Below are 22182 nucleotides of genomic sequence, written 5' to 3'. Positions count from 1 at the left end.
AACAAGGTGAAACCCCATCTCTACTAAAAATGCAAAAAGAAGTTAACTAGGCGTGGTGGTAGACGCCTGTAATCCCAGCTACTCGGAAGCCTGAGGCAGGAGAATCACTTGAACCCGGGAGGCAGAGGTTGCAGTGACCTGAAATCACGCCATTACACCCCAGCCTGGGCACCAAGAGCGAAACTCCATCTCAGAAAAACAAAACAAAAAACAAAAGCAAAAACAAACTGGTGACTCACGCCTATAATCCCAGCACTTTGGGAGGCTGAGGTGAGAGGATCACCTGAGGTCAGGAGTTTGAGATCAGCCTGATAGACATGGAGAAACCCCATCTCTACTAAAAATACTAAATTAGACAGGCATGGTGGCGCATGCCTGTAAAGCCAGCTACTCAGGAGGCTGAGGCAGGAGAATCACTTGAACCCGGGAGGTGGAGGTTGCAGTGAGCTGAGATCGTGCCATTGCACTCCAGCCTGGGCAACAAGAGCAAAACTTCATCCCAAAAAAAGAAAATAAAAGACAGGGTCTCGCTCTGTCGTCCAGACTGGAGTGTAGTGGGGCAGTCACAGCTCACTGCAGCTTCAACCTCTTGGGTTCAAGTGATCCTTCCACCTCTGCCTCCTGAGTAGCTGGGACTACAGCTGTGAGCCACCATGCCCAGCTAATTTTGTAGTGATGTGGTCTTGCCACGTTGCCCAGGCTGGCAAAATTTTTTATCTTCCTCCAAATGACTGGACCTCCCCGCGGGTCTCTCCCCATGTGGGGTACACACTTCTGCATTACATGATAACAGTGAGTCACTAGCTTCAGATCACAGCTGTGCCATTTACTACCTGTGTGCTCTTGCCAGAAACAGTATAACATCATGGTTTCTCACACTGTTACTATAGATAGTGTACACCATCTTTGAGGTACACCCCCGTGTCAGAGATGGTAAAAATAGGAACCAGTGTGCATCTTGGAAAACCAATAAAATACAGTAAATATGAAAATCTGGCCAGGCGCAGTGGCTCACGCCTGTAATCCCAGCACTTTGGGAGGCCGAGGTGGGCGGATCACCTGAGGTCAAGAGTTTGAGACCAGCCTGGCCAACATGGTGAAACCCCATCTCTACTAGCAATGTAAAAATGAGCCAGCTGTGCTGGCACATGCCTGTCATCCCAGCTACTTGGGAGGCTGAGGCAGGAGAATCACTTGAACCTGGGAGGTGGCGGTTGCAGTGAGCGGAGATTGTGCCACTGCATTCCAGCCTGGGCAACAGAGCGAGACTCAGTCCCCCGCTCCTCCACCCCCCAGTAAAAGGAAAGAATGAAACTCTATCTGAAAAAAAAAAAAAACAAAAAAACGATAATCTGATTTGTAGGACTGTGATGTGACTGGCAACTGTGTGGTTGGGCAGTGTACAACCTGCACAACCATCTGTGGCAGGCCCAGAAAGGAAGCTTTTGCAGAAAGCAGAGAAAAGGTTTTGTGTTGTAAGAGTCTAGGCCCAGAGGGGACTTAGAGAATGAGTTACATTACAGCAAGTGAAAGTGCAAACTCTGAGAGGAATGTCTACTCATTTGGAATAATAGCAGGTGAACAAGGTGAGGAACCCACTGGATATTAAAATGCTGTAAATCTACAGTAATAAAAACAGTAGCATGCCTGTCAGAGAATAGAACGATTAACTGGAATAGGGCAGATGCTTGAGAAACATCCTAATTCAAAGAGAAACTGTGATCAAAGGGACAATATTGCCAATTAGTGAAGATGGGAAATAATGCAAATATAGGCCAGGTGTGAAGGCTCATGCCTGTAATCCCAACACTTTTGGAGGCTAAGATGGGAGCGTTGTTGAGCCCAGGAGTTCAAGACCAGCCTGGGCAACATAGAAAGAACCCGTGTGTACAAAAAATAAACAAAAATTAGCCAAGGGTGGTGGCATGCATATGTAGTCCCAGCTACTCCGGAGGCTGAGGTGGGAGGATTGTTTGAGCCCAGGAGGTTGAGGCTGCTGGGAGCTGTGATGGTGCCACTGCACTTCAGCCTGAGAGACAGAGTGAGACCCTGTCTCAGGAAAGAAACAAAAAATCTATATATCTATATCTATACACACATATATACACACACATACACACACAATTGGGCTTTAGGAAAATTAGCACTTCACCCAGAGTGCTTCCACAAGTCCATAGATAGCACATTGCTGCTAAGAGCCTTGCTGCCTGCTCTGCTAACCAAAGTCGTTTTCATTTTTTAGAGACAGGGTCTCTGTTGCCCAGGCTGGAGTGCAGTGGTGTGATCTCGGCTCTCGGCCTCTAGGGATCCTCCCACCTCAGCGGCTCAAGTAGCTGGGACTAAAAGGCACACGCCACCATGCCTGGCTAATTCTTGTATTTTTATTTATTTATTTTTTTTGGTAGAGATGGGGTTTTGCCATGTTGCCCAGGCTGGTCTGGAACTCCTGGGCTCAAGCAGTGCACCAGCCTTGACCTCCCAAAGTGCTGGGATTACAGGCGTGAGCCAGCGTGCCCAGCTTCAGATTCTTCTTCGTCTCCTTCTCCTCCCCCTCCCCTTCCCCCTCCCCTTCCCCCTCCTCCTCCTCCTCCTCCTCCTTCTCCTTCTTTTTTTTTTTTTTGAGATGGAGTCTTGCTCTGTTGCCCAGACTGGAGTGCAGTGGCGTGATCTTGACTCACTGCAAGTTCCGTCTCCTGGGTTCACGCCATTCTCCTGCCTCAGCCTCCCGAGTAGCTGGGACTACAGGTGCCCGCCACCACGCCTGGCTAATTTTTTTGTATTTTTTTAGTAGAGACGGGTTTCATCGTGTTAGCCAGGATGGTCTCAATCTCCTGACCTCATGATCCGCCCACCTTGGCCTCCCAAAGTGCTGGGATTACAGGCATGCGCCAGCATGCCCAGCCTCAGATTCTTCTTTAAAGCCTTTAGAGAGTATGGCCATGCCAGCACCTTGATTTTGGACTTCTGACCTGCAGAACTGTGAGAGAATAAATTGCTGTTGTGTTAAGCCATGGAGTTTGTGGTACTTTGTTTCAGCCGTCCCAGCAAACTATTGTAATATACTTAGGATGCTGGGCCACAAAGGCCAACAGCCAGATAAAATGTTTGAGGATGGCCCAAATCATGTTCATAAGAAAATAAAAATAGGGGCCGGACGCAGTGGCTCATGCGTATAATCTCAGCACTTTGGTAGGCTGAGGTGGGTGGATCACTTGAGGTCAGGAGACCAGCCTGGCCAACACGGTGAAAACCCATCTCTACTAAAAACACAAAAATTAGCCGGGTATGATGGCAGGTGCCTGTAATCCCAGCTACTTGGGAGGCTGAGGCAGGAGAATTGCTTGAACCAGGAAGGTGGAGGTTGCAGTGAGCCAAGATCGCACCATTCCACTTTAGCCTGGGTGGCAGAGTGAGACTGTCTAAAAAAAAAAAAAAAAAAAAAAGATCCCAACATAAAATACGTTTTTGGTTGAGAAAGGCTCCAACTCCATGAAGCTAATTTAATTTCTTGATTACTTTTTAAATGTAGCACAGTTAAACTGTTGGCTATTTTTCTTCTATTTTCCCTTTCTTTTCTTTCTTTTTTTTCTCGGAGTCTCACTTTGTCCCCCAGGCTGGAGTGCAGTGGCGCGATCTTAGCTCACTGCAACCTCTGCTTCCCAGGTTTGAGCAATTCTCCTGCCTTAGCCTCCCAGGTAGCTGGGATTACAGGCACGTTACCATGCCCGGCTTATGTTGTATTTTTAGTAGAGACGGTGTTTCCCCATGTTGAGCAGGCTGGTCTCGAACTCCTAACCTCAGGTGATCCACCACCTTGGCCTCCCAAAGTGCTGGGATTACAGTTGTGAGCCACTGCACCTGGCCTTTTCTTCTATTTTCATTTTACTAAATTTTTTACTTTTTTTGATATAGGAGTCTCACTCTGTTGCCCAGACTAGAGTGTAGTGGTGCGATCTCAGCTCACTGCAACCTCTGCTTCCTGGGTTCAAGTGATTCTCCTGCCTCAGGCTCCTGAGTTGCTGGGATTACAGGTGCGTACCACCACACTCGGCTAATTGTTTGTATTTGTAGTAGAGACAGGGTTTCGCCATGTTGATCAGGCTGGTCTTGAACTCCTGACCTTGTGTTCCACCTGCCTCGGCTTCCCAAAGTGTTGAGATTACAGGTGTGAGCCACCGCGCCTGGCTTATTTTACTAAAATTAAACTACTGTTGACCAGGCTAGAGTTCAGTGGCACGATCTTGGCTCGCTGCAACTTCTGCTTCCTGGGTTAAAGTGATTCTTCTGCTCAGATTCTTCTGCACAGCTACTCAGCTGGCTAATTTTTGTAATTTTAATAGAGAAGGGGTTTCACCATGTTGGCCAGGCTGGTCTCGAACTCCTGACCTCAAATGATCCACCCGCCTCAGCCTCCCAAATAGCTGGGATTACAGGTGTGAGCCACTGCGCCTGGCCAGTAAAATTATTTTCATCAGGATCATTTTCTTTCTTTTATAAATATTCAGTCTGTCTTTGTTGCTGATGTTCTTATAAGATTTTACCACTAAACATCTGCCGTTGTGAATTTCCTTATTTCTACCCTGTCCGTCTTCCCCAAATCTAAATCTATAGACTGAAATTTTTGTCTAAATTAAATTTTACTTTATATAGTCTTTGCTGGTCATAGTTATTTTTCTTTTTTCCTTTTTCTTTTTGTCTTTTGTAGAGCCAGGGTCTCACTGTGTTTCCCAGGCTGATCTCGAACTCCTGACTTCAAACCATCCTCCTGCCTCAGCCTCCCAAAGCACTGATATTATAGGCATGAACTACCACACCTGACCTGGTGCTAGTTTTTTTTTTGTTGCCTTTTTTCTGTTCTATGTCAAATTTTTTGGTCTGTTTCTTCCAGAGTGTCTCTCTTGGTCTCTTTCTCTCAATCTCTCAATCGCAGTCTTTCTTTTTTTTTTTTTTTGAGACGGAGTCTCGCTCTTTCGCCCAGGCTGGAGTGCAGTGGCGCAATCTCGGCTCACTGCAAGCTCCACCTCCTGGGTTCACACCATTCTCCTGCCTCAGCCTCCCGAGTAGCTGGGACCACAGGTGCCTACCACCACGCCCAGCTAAATATTTTTTTGTCTTTTTAGTAGAGATGGAGTTTCACCGTGTTAGCCAGGATGGTCTCGATTTCCTGACCTCATGATCTGCCTGCCTTGGCCTCCCAAAGTGCTGGGATTGCAGGCGTGAGCCACCGCGCCCGGCCGATCGCAGTCTTTCTTAATCTCTCGCTCGGTCTCTTACTTTCAGTCTATTAATCTCCCATTGCTTTCTCAATTTCTCTCTCAATCTTTCTCTCAATTTCTCTGTCAATCTCTCTCTCTCAATCTGTTTCTCAATCTCTCAATCTTTCTCTCAATCTCTGTCTCCCTCCATCTCTCTCTCCCTGTCTCTCTCAGTCCCTCTCTATACCTTTCTCTCTGTTCCGCTCTCCCTCCTTCTCTGCCTGTCCCTCAAACACTCACCGACTCTGGGTTCTTGACAAAGACCTTAGTGCTCCCCATCTGGTACTGGTCGGGCTCCATGTTGACCGCCCGAAGCAGATGCTGGACGCCCTGGCGTTCGTCCCCACGCCACCGCGGCCACGTCTCAGGGGTCAGAATGGCATACCTGGGGGCGGAGGGCTGGGGTGTGGAAGTGCTCGTAACAGACAGGCCCGGCCAGGCGTTCTGATAGGGGTGATGGTGAGGGCGGGAGTGGGGGGGCTCCTCACCTCTGCAGGAACTTGGCGAACTGGCGGCGGTAGGCGAAGCCGGCTCTGCGCACCCTGATGTTCTCTTTCAGGCCCAGGTATTCCACCTGGTGCTTGACCCTGGTGGGGAGGGTAGGCTGAGTCCCCTCGGGGTGGGGAGTCACCAGTCCTGGGAGTGGGTGGGAGGTGCTGGAGTTGGGGGGTCTGGGGGAATCTGGATTCATGCTGAGGGAAGTTTGGGGGGTGAGTTCTCTGGTCTGGGGGTGCTTCAGGGCTCAGCCTGGGGACTGGGGGGAGGGATCTTGTCCTGACGGTCCCTTCTGGGGTCAGTTCCACAGGTGGGGGATGGCGGGAGGGGTTGTGCTAGTCCCTGGGTCATCCTACAGGAGGTCAGGGAGGTGTGTAGGTCAGTTCTAGGGGTAACCACAGGGCCTGGAGGGGATGAATCTTGGATTGGTTGGGGGGTGTCACCTGTTCTCCTCCCAGTCTCGGGGCCTCTTGGTCTCGTTGGGTTTGATGCAGCGGATGTAGTGGGGTGTGCACCTCATCAGCGTGGCCACCAGGTCATTGGCTTGTTTCTGAGGCAGAAGCGAAGGCAGGGGTGGGTGGAGAGCACAGAGATGGGACCCTCTGACCCCTCTCTTTTCTCCACCCTGGATATAGTCCCAAGAGATAGAGACTGGAGGTGGGTGAGGGCTGGTAATAGAGAAGCCACAGGGGCCAGATGTCCCTGGTCTGTGTGCACCTCCACTAGTGCGCACCGCATTAGTGGGACTGATGTGGGGTGTCTGCCTGACCCTCGAATCCAAGACGAGGAGCTCTCATATATACCGCACTCACCACTTAGCTTGGCATATAGTAAGTGCTCAGTAAATGTTTGTTGACTGAGTAACAGAGCCCTTAAGAGCATTTCTTTTTGTCCTTTGGGGAGATAGGTACATTGGATTTTTTTTTTTTTTGAGTTGGAGTTTTCCTCTGTCACCCATGCTGCAGTGCAATTGAGCCATCTTAGCTCACTGCAACCACCACCACCCGGATCCAAGAGATTCTTCTGCCTCAGCCTCCCAAGGAGCTGGAATTACAGACATGTGCCACCACACCTGGGTAATTTTTAGTAGAGATGGGGTTTTGCCATGTTGGCCAGGCTGGTCATGAACTCCTGACCTCAGGTAATCCATCCGCCTCGGGCTTCCAAAGTGTTGGGATTACAGGCATGAGCCACCATGCCGGACTGGGTGATTTTTTTTTGAGACAGAGTGTTGCTCTGTCACTCATGCTGGAGTATAGAGGTGCTGTCATAGTTCACTAAAGCCTCAGCCTCCTGTGCTTAAGTGATCCACTGCCTCAGCCTCCAGAGTAGCTGGGATTACAGGTCTGAGCCACTGTGCCTGGCTGAGACAGGTACTTTGGAGTTAGGGAACTGTGTGTATACCTGAGAGGTTTGCCTTGAGTTTTGCATTTTGTTTTATTTTTATTTTTATTTGGAGACAAAGTCTCGCTCTGTTGCCCAGGCTGGAGTGCAGTAGCGTGATCTCGGCTTACTGCAACCTCCGTCTCCCAGGTTCAGGTGATTCTCCCACCTCAGCCTTCCGAGTAGATGGGACTACAGATATGTGCCACCACACCCAGCTCCTTTTTTTTTTTTTTTGTATTTTTTTTTTTTTTTTTTTTGAGACGGAGTCTCGCTCTGTCGTCTGGGCTGGAGTGCAGTGGCCGGATCTCAGCTCACTGCAAGCTCCGCCTCCCGGGTTCACGCCATTCTCCGGCCTCAGCCTCCCGAGTAGCTGGGACTACAGACGCCCGCCACCTCGCCCGGCTAGTTTTTTGTATTTCTTAATAGAGACGGGGTTTCACCATGTTAGCCAGGATGGTCTCGATCTCCTGACCTCGTGATCCGCCCGTCTCGGCCTCCCAATTTTTTTTGTATTTTTAGTAGAGACGGGGTTTCACCATGTTGGCCAGGCTGGTCTTCAACTCCTGACATCAGGTGATCCACCTGCCTCAACCTCCCAAAGTCCTGGGATTACAGGCTTGAGCCACTGTGCCTGGCGTTTATTTTACTTTATTTTATTTTATTTTATTTATTTATTTTGTTTATTTGAGACAGAGTCTCGCTCTGTCACCCAGGCTGGAGTGCAGTGGCATGATCTCGCTCACTGCAACCTCCTAGGTTCAAGCAATTCTCCTGCTTCAGTCTCCTGAGTAGCTGGGATTACAGGCACATACCAGCTAATTTTTGTATTTTTAGTAGAGATGGGGTTTCACCATGTTGCCCAGGCTGGTCTTGAACTCCTGACTTCAAGTGATCTGTCTGACTCGGCCTCTGAAAGTGCTGGGATTACAGGCGTGAGCCACCACTCACAGTCTGATTTTTTTTTTTTTTTTTAAGAGACAGAGTGTCAGCTGGGCACTGTAGCTCACGCTTGTAATCCCAGCACTTTGGGAGGCCAAGGTGGGCGAATCACAAGGTCAGGAGATCGAGACCATCCTGGCGAATATGGTGAAACCCCGTCTCTACTAAAAATACAAAAAAATTAGCCGGGCGTGGTGGTGGGTGCTTGTAGTCCAAGCTACTTGGGAGGCTGAGGCAGGAGAATGGCGTGAACCCGGGAGGCGGAGCTTGCAGTGAGCCAAGATCGCACCCCTGTGCTGCAGCCTGGGCAACAGAGCGAGACTCCGTCTCAAAACAAAACAAAACAAAAAAAAGAGACAGGGTCTCACTCTGTTCCCAGGCTGGAGTGCAGGGGTGCAATCATGGCTCACTGCAGCCTTGACCTCCTGGGCTCAAATGATCCTCCTGCCTCAGCCTCCCGAGTAGCTGGGACCACAGGTGTGCCCTACCATGCTTGGCTAATTTTTAATTTATTTTTTGTAGAGACGGGGTCTTGTTTTGTTGCCCAGACTAGACTTGTTACATTCATAGTGACAGAATGCTGGGTGCCAGGGACTTGGAGAACAGGTAGGGAGTGTTTCATGGGGACGCAGTTTCAGTTTGGGAAGATGAGAAAGTTCTGGAGATGGGTAGTGGTGATGGTTGCACGACCATGTGCATGCACTTAATACCACTAACTGTGACCTTAAAACTGGTTAAAATATTAGATAGGCTGGACACAGTGGCTGACGCCTGTAATCCCAGCACTTTGGGAGGCCAAGGCGGACAGATCACTTGAGGTCAGGAGACCAGCCTGGCCCACATGGTGAAACCCTGTCTGTACTGAGAATACAAAATTAGGCTGGGCACAGTGGCTCACGCCTGTAATCCCAGTATTTGAGAGGCCGAGGCAGGTGGATCACCTGAGGTCGGGAGTTCAAGAACAGCCTGGCCAACATGGTGAAACCCCGTCTCTACTAAAAATACAAAAGTAGCCGGGTATGGTGGTGCATGCCTGTAATCCCAGCTACTCGGGAGGCTGAGGCAGGAGAATCACTTGAACCCGGGAGGCAGAGGTTGTGGTGAGCTGAGATCATGCCATTGCACTCCAGCCTAGGCAACAAGAGTGAAACTCCATCTCAAAAAAAAACAAAACAAAACACCAAAAAATCAAATTAGCTGGGTGTGATGGCACATGCCTATAATCCCAGCTACTTGGGAGGCTGAGGCAGAAGAATCGCTTGAACCCAGGAGGCGGAGGTTGCAGGGGGCCCAGATCGTGCCACTGCACTTCAGCCTGGGCACAGAGCAAGACTCTGTCTCAAAAAAATAAAAAATAAAAAAAATATTGGATATTATTAAGATAGTAAATTTTATGTGATGTATATTTTACCACAAATTAAAAAAATGGTAAATGACTAAAGACCAAACAAAAATGTATTAGGATAATGGTCCACTTCTGCATTGAAGGAGTTGATGGAGACCTCCAAGAAGCTGGTTCAAGCCCCCTAAACCCAGACCTGGAGGAAGACCCTGCTGAATAGATGACGTCACAGACAGAGGCAGAAGCCCCAGGATTGGTGGAGAGACAGACATTGGAATGAGAGAAACCGGGTCTGGACCCCAGGCAGGGTGGAACTCAGTCCTCCCCCGGCCCGCTCCCCGTTGTACACCCCAGGCCCACCTTGATCTTGGAGCCGGCAGTGCTGGGGCGCCCCTTCTTGTCTCCATCCAGCTTCTCGGGGAAGAGCATCCGTAGGAAGGCCCTGGGTAGGAGAGGGGAGAGGAGGAGTTGGAGGTATGGCTGGACCTTGGGGTGCCCTCCTCCAGAGGTGGGGCAGCCTCAATGCCACAATGCAAAATATGGTTCTCTCAATGTAGAGGGGAGTTGTAATGGGTGAGATGCAGAAGGTTGGTTTTTTCTGTTTTTTTTTTTTTGAGATGGAGTCTCTCTCTGTCTCCCAGGCTGGAGTGCAGTGGCGCGATCTCGGCTCACTTCAAGCTCTGCCTCCCGGGTTGACACCATTCTCCTGCCTCAGCCTCCCGAGTAGCTGGGACTACAGGCACCCGCCACCTCGCCTGGCTAATGTTTTGTATTTTTAGTAGAGATGGGGTTTCACCGTGTTCGCCAGGATGGTCTTGATCTCCTGACCTCGTGACCCACCTGCCTCGGCCTCCCAAAGTGCTGGGATTATAAGTGTGAGCCACTACGCCTGGCGGTTTTTTAATTTGTTTTTTGAGACAGGGCTTCGCCTTGTCCTCCAGGTTGGGGGGCATTGGTGTCATCATAGTCACTGCAGCCTGGAACTCCTGGGCTCAAGCCAATGTGTGAATGTATTGAATGCCACTGAATTGTACATTTTATTTTATTTTATATTTCATTTTATTTTATTTATTTATTTCCTTTATTTTTCTTTTCCACAAAAAGGGAACAACATGGCTAAATTGTACATTTTAAAATGGTTAATAAGTCTGGGTGTGGTGGCTCACGCCTGTAATCCCAGCACTTTGGGAGGCTGAGGCAGGTGGATCACCTGAAGTCAGGAGTTCGAGACCAGCCTAACCAACATGGTGAAACCCCATCTCTACTAAAAATACAAAAATTAGCCAGGCGTGATGGTGGGACGCCTATAATCCCAGCTACTCGGGAGGCTGAGGCAGGAGAATCGCTTGAACCCAGGAGGTGGAGGTTGCAGTGAGCCGAGATCGTGCTACTGTACTCCAGCCTGGGCGATAGGGCGAGAGACACTGTCTCAAAAAAAAAAAAAAAAAAAGGACTGTGGTGATGGTTGCATAATTCTGGGAATTTGCTAAACGTCATTGATTTAGACATTGCTTAATGTGGGTGGATTTAATGGTAAGTCCGCTCCCGGGAAATGTGGGTGCATTCTGGTTTAAAGGTCAGGTTAGATCCAAATAGTTCTAAATCTGTTTGTTCAGATTCTGATAGTTCAGAATCAGATGCAGATTCTGATTCTCCAGGTCTGGGGTGGAGTTTGAGATTCTGCCTTTTTTTCTCCCTCAGAGATAAGGTCTGTTGCCAAGGCTGGAGTGCAGTGGCACAGTCACGGCTCACTGCAGCCTCCACCTCCTAGGCTCAAGTGATCCTTCCATCTCAGCCTCCTGAGTAGCTGGGACTATAGGCATGTGCCACCACACCCAGCTAATTAATTTGTTATTATTATTTTTTTTTACTGGCAGAGTACACAAGTAAAAAAACGATTTTTTTTCTTTTTTAGAGACAGGGGTCTTGCTACGTTGCCCAGGCTGGTCTTGAACTTGGGACCTCAAGTGATCCTTCTGCCTAAGGAAGTTCCACATTGGAAACAAGGCCCAAGGATGCCCAGGTTGCTGGTCTGGGAACCACATGTCAAAACTTTAAGGATCCCTGTCATATTACTTTACGCCTGATACTACATTCTTCGTGGGTTTTTTGTTTTTGTTTTTGTTTTTTGAGATGGAGTCTCGCTGTCGCCCAGGCTGCAGGCTGGAGTGCAGTGGCGCAATCTTGGCTCACTGCAAGCTCCGCCTCCCGGGTTCACGCCATTCTCCTGCCTCAGCCTCCCGAGGAGCTGGGACTACAGGCTCCCGCCACCTCGCCTGGCTAATTTTTTGTATTTTTAGTAGAGACAGGATTTCACCGTGTTAACCAGGATGGTCTCAATCTCCTGACCTTGTGATCCGCCCGCCTCGGCCTCCCAAAGTGCTGGGATTACAGGCGTGAGCCACTGCGCCCGGCCTTTTTTTCGTTTTGAGACAGAATCTCCCTCTGTTGCCCAGGCTGGAGTGCAATGACACGATCTTGGCTCACTATAACCTCCGCCTCCTGGGTTCAAGCGATTTTCATGCCTCTGCCTTCTGAGTAGCTGGAATTACAGGTGCGCACCACCACACCTAGGTAATTTTTATAATTTTAGTAGAGACAAGGTTTCGCCATGTTGCCCAGGCTGGTCTCAAACTCTTGGCCTGACGTGATTTGACCACCTCGGCCTCCCAGAGGGCTGGGATTATAGGCGTGAGCCACCGCGCCCGGCCTCTGGAATTACTTTTTACATCAGAACTAGTCCATAGAAACAGCATCCTGGCCGCACAGCCACTCCCCTTGAGTTTGTGGCGAGATGGCCACTCTTGGGAAGATGGGGTGGTGCCTGGTCCTCCCTCCATCCCCTTGGGGGGTTGTAGCCGGAGGTCCCCATGCCTGTGACCACTCACTGCTCACTGGTCTGCATCAGCTCTATGAGGTCAGAGAAGAGAACGTCTCGGTTCCTCTCGCAGAAGCCGCTGACGTCGTAGGAGACCTGGAGGGGACAGCGCTGAGGACAGTGAGGGACTGAGAGACCTGGCTGGGAGGGTGGGTGCAGAGTGCTTACAGCCCAGGTGGTCAGGGGTTTCCTGGGGCCTGCTGTGGGGTGAGGGGATCAAGGAGTGTCTACAGCGCTGGTTGGGGGGTATCTACAGTTCAGAATAGGGGATGGGGGTGGGCTCCCTGGAGGGCTGATATTCAAGTTGAGGTTAGAGGATCGTAGCTGTATCCCAGGTCAGAGGTAAGGGGAGGTGGGGGTTACAACCTAAATGAGCCGGGAGAGAGCTGCAGTTTGCTTCAGAGGCCACGTGGCGGTGAGAGTTACAGCTCAGATTGGTGGGTGGGGGGTCCCTGGGAGTCAGAGGTTAGATTAGGTATCTGTGACCTGCTCAGTCAGGGGCCAGTGTGGGGGGCCTGTGTCAGGATGATAACAGCCCCACCTCAGGGATCCCTGCGAGGGGACTTCAGCCAGGATTGGGGGCTGGAGCTGCTACCAAAGGTTGGTTGGGGCTCTCTGTGGTTCCCAGCAGGGCTTTTGTAACCAGGCTGGCGTGCTGTGGCACAGTCTTGGTTCACTGCAACCTCAGCCTCCTGGGTTCAAGTGATTCCCCTGCCTCAGCCTCCCAAGTGGCTGGGATTACAGGCGCCCACCACCATGCCTAGCTGATTTTTGTATTTTTAGTAGAGATGGGGTTTCACCATATTGGCCAGGCTGGTCTTGAACTCCTGACCTCAGGTGATTCACCCGTCTTGGCCTCGCAAAGTGCTGGGATTACAGGTGTGAGCTGCCACTCCCAGCCTCTCCAGCCCATTTGAGGGGCGATCCTAGGAACTTCTGCTCTCATGTTGTGAGATCCTCAGATCACTGCCCGAGAGTCTACAGTCCTGTCCGCTGGGGAGCGGGGCTGCAGGCATGGCTGGAGGCCAGTGGATTTCTGTAGCCTGGGATAGGGGTCTGTAGAAGGGCGTCAGCACATTTTGAAGGCTGGTGGCTCACAGAAGGGACCTGGGGGCTTTGGGGATTTCCTCTCCAAATTGGGATCAGAAAGTGGGGGGCTGTGTCCTAGTCAGGGGGTTATGACTTACACTGGGGCTTATCTGGGAGCACAGGTGGTCTGGTACTCAAGCTGGTGTTAATCGGGGGGGATTTCTGTTCCCTCTGTTAGGGAGTTGATGTGTAAGGGAAGCTGTGGCCTGGATCAGAGGCCAGTGGGTTTCTGCAGCCCTGGCCCAGGGAACACGGTGGTAGTGGTGGTGGTGCTGGTGGGGTCCAGGCAAGTTTGGGGCTTAGAGAGTTCCTGGGGGGTCAGCTGGAAGGGTCTGTAGTTCTGGTTAGTAGGGGGTGGATTGAGGCAGGGGGACGGTGGAATTCTAGAGCTCCAGATGAGGGTCCTAGCAGGCTCGCTCCAGCCTGCATGCTGGAGGGTGGGGGCTACAGCCTGGAGCCCTGGGGGTTTGCGAGGTGGCACAGGGTGGGGTAGGGGCAGGGGGCGCACCTTGCCAGCGTAGTGGTGGATGACGAAGCCGGCGCTCCAGCTGTTGAAATGCTCGTGGGTGCCCACGGCCGCCTGCAACTTCTGCAGCAGTGTCTGGTCTGCTCCCCCGCCCGTGGCGTGCATGGTGGCACACACGTCGTCCAAGACGCTCATGATGCCTGGGGGGCTCTGCGGGGCGAGCGGGAGCCAGCAGCGGTTCAGTTTGGTCTGCCTTGCCTCCCCATGGCTCATCAGTGTGGAGATTGGGGGAGGGAGGGGGGTGGAGGAGTAGAGGGAGCTAGAGCTTTGGGGGCGGGGAGGGCACCAGGGGCTTCCAAATACAAGCACAAAAGGCATTGCAGGGGTCGGGGATGGAAGGGATAGAGGGGCAGGGGTGTGTGGGGCTGCTGTGGAAGCTCGCTGGGGTGCAGAAGTGGCTGGGGGCCCCTCAAGAGATTCAGGTCTCAGACTAGAATCCCTTGGTAGGGGGACCTGCCTTATTTATTTGTTTGTTTGTTTATTTATTTACTTATTTATTTATTTAGAGACGGAGTCTTGTTCTGTTGCCCAGGCTGGAGTGCAGTGGTATGATCTCAGCTCACTGCAGCCTCCATCTCCCAGGTTCGTGATTCTCCTGCTTCAGCCTCCGGAGTAGCTGGGATTACAGGCGTGCTGACACCATGCCAGGCTAACTTTTGTATTTTTTAGTAGAGATGGCATTTCACCATTTTGGCCAGGCTGGTTTCGATCTCCTGGCCTCAGGTGATCCACCTGCCTTGGCCTCCCAGAGTGCTGGGATTACAGGCATGAGCCACCGTGCCCAGCTTACACACTTTTTAAATTTAATTTTTTTGAGACAGGGTCTTGTTCTGTTCCTCAGACTGGAGTGTGGTGGCACAATCATAACTCACTGCACCCTCAACTTCCTGGGCTCAAGTGATCCACCTCAGCCTCCCGGGTAGCTGGGATTACAGGCGCCCACCACCATGCCTGGATAATTTTTTTTTTTTTTTTTTTTTTGAGACTGAGTCTGGCTCTGTCGCCCAGGCTGGAGTGCAGTGGCCGGATCTCAGCTCACTGCAAGCTCCGCCTCCCGGGTTTACGCCATTCTCCTGCCTCAGCCTCCGGAGTAGCCGGGACCACAGGCGCCCGCCACCTCGCCTGGCTAGTTTTTTGTATTTTTTAGTAGAGACGGGGTTTCACCGTGTTAGCCAGGATGGTCTCGATCTCCTGACCTCGTGATCCACCTGTCTCAGCCTCCCAAAGTGCTGGGATTACAGGCTTGAGCCACCGCGCCCGGCTTTTTGCCTGGATAATTTTTTGTATTTTTAGTAGAGACAGGTTTTCGCCATGTTGGTCAGGGGTCTCCAACTCCCGACCTTAGGTGATCCGCCCACCTCGGCCTCCCAAAGTGCTGGGATTACAGGTGTGAGCCACCGTGCCCGGCATGGAATCTGCAAATTTGACTCCGACTCTGAGCTGGGGTTTCCGGGGAGTGTTTATTGAATGATTAAGCGACAGGTGGACAAGTAGGCGGAATGAATGGATGAGGGGCGGAAGGGACATTTTGGTTGTGTTCTGTCTGCTGGAAGGCCTGAGTGTAGCGTGGGGAAGGGCCTGAGGATGCCATAACGTCCTTGTCCCTCCCCCCCGTCTTACAGACTCAGCTTAGGGGCCCAGTGAGACGCCCCCGCGAACGTTGACCCAACCCTCACCAGCTTGTTTTCGATGAGGTCACAGACGACCTTGTTGTTGAAGTACTGGATTGGAGTCCAGCGGATGCCTTCCTGTACGTACTCCTCCTGGGGGTGGAAAAGGGGGTGGGTGGGGGGGGCAGTGAAAAACGTGTGGCCACCCTTCCCCCCATGTCCTCTCCTCTTCTCCATCTTATCACTTAGGACTGTCTCTGGTAACAAAGCCCATCACTCCTGTGTGAGCAAGGCTGGAAGTGCCAGGGAATTGTACTTGGTTCTGGGAGTCCTTGACCAATAATCAATAGGAGCGGGTGGATAAATACCCCAGCTCACTCGCTTCTCTCTGTGCTCCATGAAGCCTCCTCAAGTCCCAGTGCAGTTGCACACTGGTTGTCCACAGCATAACTTGCTCATTAACACCCTATTTGGACTCTTTTTTTTTTTGAGATGGAGTTTCACTCTTGTTGCCCAGGCTGGAGTGCAATGGCACGATCTTGGCTCATTGCAACCTCTGCCTCCCGAATTAAAGCGATTCTCCTGCCTCAGCCTCCCGAGAAGCTGGGATTACAGGCATGTGCCGCCACGCCTGGCTAATTTTGTATTTTTAGTAGAGATGGGGTTTTTCCATGTTGGTCAGGCTGGTCTCCCACCTTGGCCTCCCAAAGTGCCGAGATTACAGGCATACAGGCATGAGCCACTGCATGCAGCATGCTTTTTTTTTTTTTGAGACTGGGTTTTGCTGTTACCCAGGCTAGAGCTCAGTGATGCGATCCTAGCTCACTGCAACTTTGACCTCCAGGGCTCAAGTGATCCTCTCATCTTAGCCTTCTGAGTAGCTGGGATCTCGGGAGCACACCACCACACCTGGCTAATTTTTATGTTTTTTGTAGAGATGGGGTCTCACTATGTTGTCCAGGCTGGCTTTGAACCCCCAGGCTCAAGCGATCCTCTTACCTCAGCCTCCTAGATAGCTGGGACTATAGGTGTGAGTGATTGTGTCTGGCTTTGTCTGTCTCTCTTTTTTTTCTTTTCTTTATTTTTATTTTTATTTTTAATTAATTAATTAATTAATTTATTTATTTTGAGACAGGGTCTCATTCTGTTGCCTAGGCTGGAGTGCAGTGGCGCAGTCTCAGCTCACTGCAACCTCTGCCTCCTGGGTTCAAGTGATTCTCCTGCCTCAGCCTCCTGAGTAGCTGGGATTACAGGCCCCCGCCACCACGCCCGGCTAAGTCTTATATTTTTAGCAGAGATGGGGTTTCACCATGTTGGCCAGGCTGGTCTCAAACTCCTGACCTCAGGTGATCCACCCGCCCCAGCCTCCCAAAGTGCTGAGATTACAGGCGTGAGCCACTGCGCCCGGCCTCTCTCTCTCTTTTAAAAAAATCCCTGTCTCAGAGCTGGGCATGTTAACTCATGCCTGTAGTCCCAGCACTTTGGCAGGCCAAGGCAGGAGGATTGCTTGAGGCCAGGAGATCAAGACCAATCCGGGCAACAAAGTGAAACATTGACTCTACCAAGAAGTTTTAAAATATTAGCCAGGCATGATGGTGTGTGCCTGTGGTCCCAGCTACTTGAGAGGCTGAAATGGGAGGATCGTTTGAGCCCAGGAGGTGTAGACTGCAGTGACCTGTGATCACACCACTGCACTCCAGCCTGGACAACAGAGCGAGATCCTGTCTCAAAAAAAAAAAAAAAAAAAAAAAAAAGGGCCAGGCATGGTGGCTGATACCTGTAATCCCAGCACTTTGGGAGGCTGAGGTGGGTGGATCATGAGGTCAGGAGTTTGAGACCAGCCTGGCCAATATGGTGAAACCCTGTCTCTACTAAAAATATAAAAATTAGCTGGGCATGGTGGCGGGTGCCTGTAGTCCCAGCTGCTTGGGAGGCTGAGGCAGGAGAATCACTTGAACCCTGGAGGCAGAGGTTGCAGTGAGCCGAGATCATGCCACTGCACTCCAGCCTGGGCGACAGAACAAGACTCTGCCTCAAAAAAAAAAAAAAAAAAAAAAAAAAAATCCCTGACTCACTTCCTCTGTCTCCTCTTAGAGCTTCCTGGGATTGCCTCCCAGAAAAACCATTTGTCCCTGAATCCCTGCCTCAGGCTCTGCTTCTGGGGGAGGGGCTAAATGCAGACAGCAGGGACTATTGCCTTATTGTTCACGGCTGTGTCTCCAAGCACCCTAAACAGTACCTGGCACACAACAGGTGCTCAATAAATAATTGCTGAATGAATGAACTAAGAGGCACGGTCCTTCCCAAAGCTTTAGAGGCAGAAGGAAGTGTCACTATGGAGCCTGGGCAGGTTGGCACAGAGAGGTGGGAACGTGGTGGGGAGGGCTGAGGTGTCCCCTAGTTGCTAAGGAATCCTCATGGTCCTTCCACCCCACCCCCACCCCAGGATCCTCCATCCCTGGCCGCTTGGCTGCCCACCTGCTCGGCCTTCAGGGTGAGTTCAATAAAGATTTGCTGCAGCTTCTCATTGACGAAGTTGATGCAAAACTGCTCGAAACCATTTTTCTGCAGAAGGAGGAAAAGGGTCCTTCCCTCAATGTCCTGGTGCTAGAAGTTCTTATGGCCACCTCAGGCTGCCCCAGGGAGGACAGGATGTGGGCTGGAGGCAGGGGGCCATACCTGGAAGATCTCGAAGCCGTAAATGTCCAGCACACCGATGCTGTACTCTTCCTGGGGTTTTTGCATAGCACGGTTGATGGCCTGTGGTGTGAGTGGAGACAGGAGGTCAGTAGGCATCGGTCAGATCTGAAGCCCTCGCCCACCACTCCTTAGACACACGCCTAGCCAACTTCATGGGTGATGTCCCCTCATGCCAGTTTCCCTCCAGCCCTCTTTAGCTCTGCCCTTCCTGGCTCTGTGTATAGTCTCCCCACTCCCCAGTCAGTCACTCAGAGGAGAAACCCAAGTGTCAGTGCATCAGGGTCCGTGGCTCCGGAGCTGACTCTGCCCCTGAACCTCTCTGCACCTCTATTTTCTTGTCTTTAAAACGGGTTGATAATAGCAACTACTTTATGGGGCTTTTTCTTTTCTTTTTTTTTTTTGAGGTGGAGTCTCACTCTGTTGCTCAGGCTGGAAAGCCAGTGGCGCAATCTCGCCTCACTGCAACCTCCGCCTCCAGGATTCAAGAGATTCTTCTGCCTCAGCCTCCCAAGTAGCTGGGATTACAGGCATGCGTCACCACACCTGGCTAATTCTCATATTTTTAGCAGAGATGGGGTTTTGCCATGTTGGCCAGGGCTGATCTCAAACTCCTGACCTCAGGTGATCTGCCCAACTTGACCTCCCAAAGTGCTGGGATTACAGGCATGAACCACTGTGCCTGGCCATACATTTTAAATTTTTTTTTTTTTTTTTTTTTTTGAGACGGAGTCTCGCTCCGTCGCCCAGGCTGGAGTGCAGTGGCCGGATCTCAGCTCACTGCAAGCTCCGCCTCCCGGGTTCACGCCATTCTCCTGCCTCAGCCTCCCGAGTAGCTGGGACTACAGGCGCCCGCCACTTCGCCCGGCTAGTTTTTTGTACTTTTTAGTAGAGACGGGGTTTCACCGTGTTAGCCAGGATGGTCTCGATCTCCTGACCTCGTGATCCACCCGTCTCGGCCTCCCAAAGTGCTGGGATTACAGGCTTGAGCCACCGCGCCTAGCCAGCCATACATTTTATACTTTATTTATTTTTATTTTTTATTTTGAGATAATGTCTCAGTCTGTTGCCCAGACTGGAGTGCAGTGGCTTGATCATGGCTCACTACAGCCTCAACTTCCTGGGGTCAGGGATTCTTCCACCTCAGCCTCCTGAACAGCCGGCATTACAGGCACCAGCCACCGTGCCCGGCTAATTTTTGTATTTTTGTAGAGAAAGGGTTTCGCCCTGTTGCCCAGGCTGACTCCATACATTAAAAAAGTTTTTATTTTATTTTATTTTATTTTATTTATTTATTTTGAGACACAGTCTCGCTACGTTGCCCAGGCTGGAGTGCAATGGCATGATCTCAGCTCACTGCAACTTCCACCTCCCGGGTTCAAGTGATTCTCCTGCCTCAGTCTCCCAAGTAGCTGGGATTAAAGGCATGTGCCACGACTCCTGGGTAATTTTTAGTAGAGACGGGGTTTCACCATGTTGGCCAGGCTGGTCTTGAACTCTAGACCTCAAGTGATCCACCTGCCTCAGCCTCCCAAAGTGCTGGGATTACAGGCATGAGCCACTACATCTGGCCAAGGTGTTTTTTTTTTAGAGACAGAGTCTTGCTCTGTCACCTAGCCTGGAGTGCAACAGTGCAATCATAGCTCACTGCAGCCCTGACCTTCTGGGTTCAAACGATCCCCCAACTTCAGCCTCCTGAGTAGGTGGAACCACAAGTGCACACCACCACACCCAACTAACTGGAAATTTCGGTAGAGATGGGGTCTTGCTATGTTGCCCAGGCTAGTCTTTTTTTCTCTCTCTCTTTTTTTTTTTTAGACAGAGTTTTGCTCTTGCTGCCTAGGCTGGAGTGCAATGGCACGGTCTCGGCTCACGGCAACCTCTACCTCCCGGGTTCAAGCAATTCTCCTGCCTCAGCCTCCGGAGTAGCTGGGATTACAGGCATGTGCCACCACGCCCGGCTAATTTTGTATTTTTAGTAGAGACGGGGTTTCTCCATGTTGGTCAGGCTGGTCTCGAACTCCCGACCTCAGGAGATCCGCCCACCTCAGCCTCCCAAAGTGCTGGGATTACAGGCGTGAGGCACCGCGCCCAGCCACCCAGGCTAGTCTCGAACTTCCAGCCTCAAACGATGCTCCCACCTCAGCCACCCAAAGCATTGGGATCGCAGGCGTGAGCCACTGCACTCGGCCTCCATAAATGTTTGTGACCCCAGAGCGCCCACTCTGCCCTCCAGCCCCAGCCCCACTCGCCTCCACGAGGAAGTCGAAGAGGCGGGCATAGAGCCCCTTGGCCAGGGCGTCGCGGGTGTAGGCTGCCTGCTCCACGTTGAGGGTCACATCGATGGACTCGCTGCGCCCGCCCCAGCGGCTGTCCATCTTGCGGCTGGTCAGCTTCTCCTGCAGTCGCCCACTGTCAATGCCCAGCAGGTAGGCGGGAAAGGCCAGGACTACCGGGGCAAAGGTCAGGGCAAAAACGGGACAGTTGGTTGGGCTCCTGTGCCTCCTGCATGGGCCTCCTATTATCCCCATCTTGCCAGTGACACCGACGTTGTCCTCGTGGGCTCTCAGCTTCCTGGGGGCGGAGCTGGGAGGACGCAGTTCACACACCCACAGGCTTCATCCTGCCCTCCCTGACACCCACACTCACGGTCCACACTCTCCACTCGGGCGTAATTCCCGTCTTCACAGAAACTGATGTTCCCTAGGTGCAAGATCCCCGCCACCAGCTGCAGGACCAGCTGCTGGATGCTGGGCGGGATCCCAATGACCTGCATGGCGCTCTGTGGGTGCAACAGGAGCAGAAACTGTGCCGCGAATCCCGGCCTCCAACCTGCCTCCAGGGGCAGGCTTGAGGGGCCACAGCACGGACTCACGGAGTGAGCACCCTTGGGTCCCCGTCCTGCCCCTTTCAATCATTTGCTGTGTGACCTTGGGCAAGTGCCTGCACCTCTCTGGTCTTTGTTTTTTATTATATTTTTTATTTTTGAGACAGTGTCTCCCTCTGTTGCCCAGGCTGGAGTGCAGTGGCGTGATCTTGGCTCACTACAACCTCCTCATCCCGGATTCAAGCAATTTTCCTGCCTCAGCCTCCCGAATACCTGGGATTACAGGTGTGAGCACCATGTCTGGCCTAGGCTTTGGTTTCCTATTTTATTTTTTAAAGAGTCTCACTCTTTCACCCAGGTGGGAGTGCAGTGGCGCTATCTTGGCTCGCTGCAACCTCCACCTCCTGGGTTTAAGCGATTCTCCTGCCTCAGCCGCCTGAGTAGCTGGGACTACAGGCACATGCCATCACGCCTGGCTAATTTTTGTATTGTTAGTAGAGACGGGGTTTCACTATGTTGGCCAGGCTGGTCTCGAACTCCTGACCTCAGGTAATCCACCTGCCTCGGCCTCCCAAAGTGCTGGGATTACAGGCATGAGCCACCGCGCCTGGTCTTTTTTTGGTTTTTGAGATGGAGTCTCACTCTGTTGCTCAGGCTGGAGTGCAGTGTTGTGATGTCGGCTCACTGCAACTTCTGCCTCCTGGTTTCAAGCAATTCTCCTGCCTCTGCCTCCCCAGTAGCTGGGATTACAGTCACGCACCATCATGCCCGGCTAATTTTTGTATTTTAAGTAGAGACGGGGTTTAACCACGTTGGCCAGGCCGGTCTCAAACTCCTGACTTTAAGTCATCTGCCTGCCTCGGCCTCCCAAAGTGCTGGGATTACAGGCGTGAGCCACTGTGCCTGGGCTGGGCTTCGTTTTCCTAATTTGTAACTCAGGGGAGTTTCTGGGGCTGAGGTCTGCCTGGCTGGGGACTGGGGTGGAGGCCGGTGCTCACCAGAGTCTCACCAAAGTCGCTTCTGTCGTCGGTGCCGTCCACCTGGTAGGTGTCCGATTGGTTGAGGTAGTAATAGTAGTCTGGTGTCATGAGGCCCAGGTTCTGCCTTTGCTCCTGGGAGGCCCCTTCCAGCAGCTGGA

The 22182-nt window shown here is 51.6% G+C and overlaps 1 protein-coding gene across 2 annotated transcripts in view; it reads right to left on the bottom strand.

The window, feature by feature from the left end:
- The window catches only part of MYO1F (myosin IF), a 58178-nt gene that overhangs the window by 9957 nt on the left and 26039 nt on the right, over positions 1-22182 (bottom strand). Inside the window, exons 8-19 of one of the 2 annotated variants that reach the window (XM_003914814.4) lie at positions 22043-22177; positions 20867-20999; positions 20470-20666; positions 18200-18280; positions 17999-18085; positions 15587-15673; positions 13893-14060; positions 12306-12391; positions 9778-9859; positions 6194-6300; positions 5744-5842; positions 5496-5640 (exon numbers count right to left, since the gene is read on the bottom strand). In XM_003914814.4, the coding sequence (XP_003914863.1) occupies positions 5496-5640; positions 5744-5842; positions 6194-6300; positions 9778-9859; positions 12306-12391; positions 13893-14060; positions 15587-15673; positions 17999-18085; positions 18200-18280; positions 20470-20666; positions 20867-20999; positions 22043-22177 (1407 nt within the window). The remainder of the gene's footprint in view (positions 1-5495; positions 5641-5743; positions 5843-6193; positions 6301-9777; positions 9860-12305; positions 12392-13892; positions 14061-15586; positions 15674-17998; positions 18086-18199; positions 18281-20469; positions 20667-20866; positions 21000-22042; positions 22178-22182) is intronic. The other variant, XM_021930636.2, reaches the window with a different exon arrangement.

The sequence above is a fragment of the Papio anubis genome, chromosome 20 (genome assembly GCF_008728515.1).
Source record: "Papio anubis isolate 15944 chromosome 20, Panubis1.0, whole genome shotgun sequence".
Lineage (NCBI taxonomy): Eukaryota > Metazoa > Chordata > Mammalia > Primates > Cercopithecidae > Papio > Papio anubis.
The sequence above is the reverse complement of the archived record's forward strand: the minus strand, read 5'-3'. Positions and strand labels throughout refer to the sequence as shown.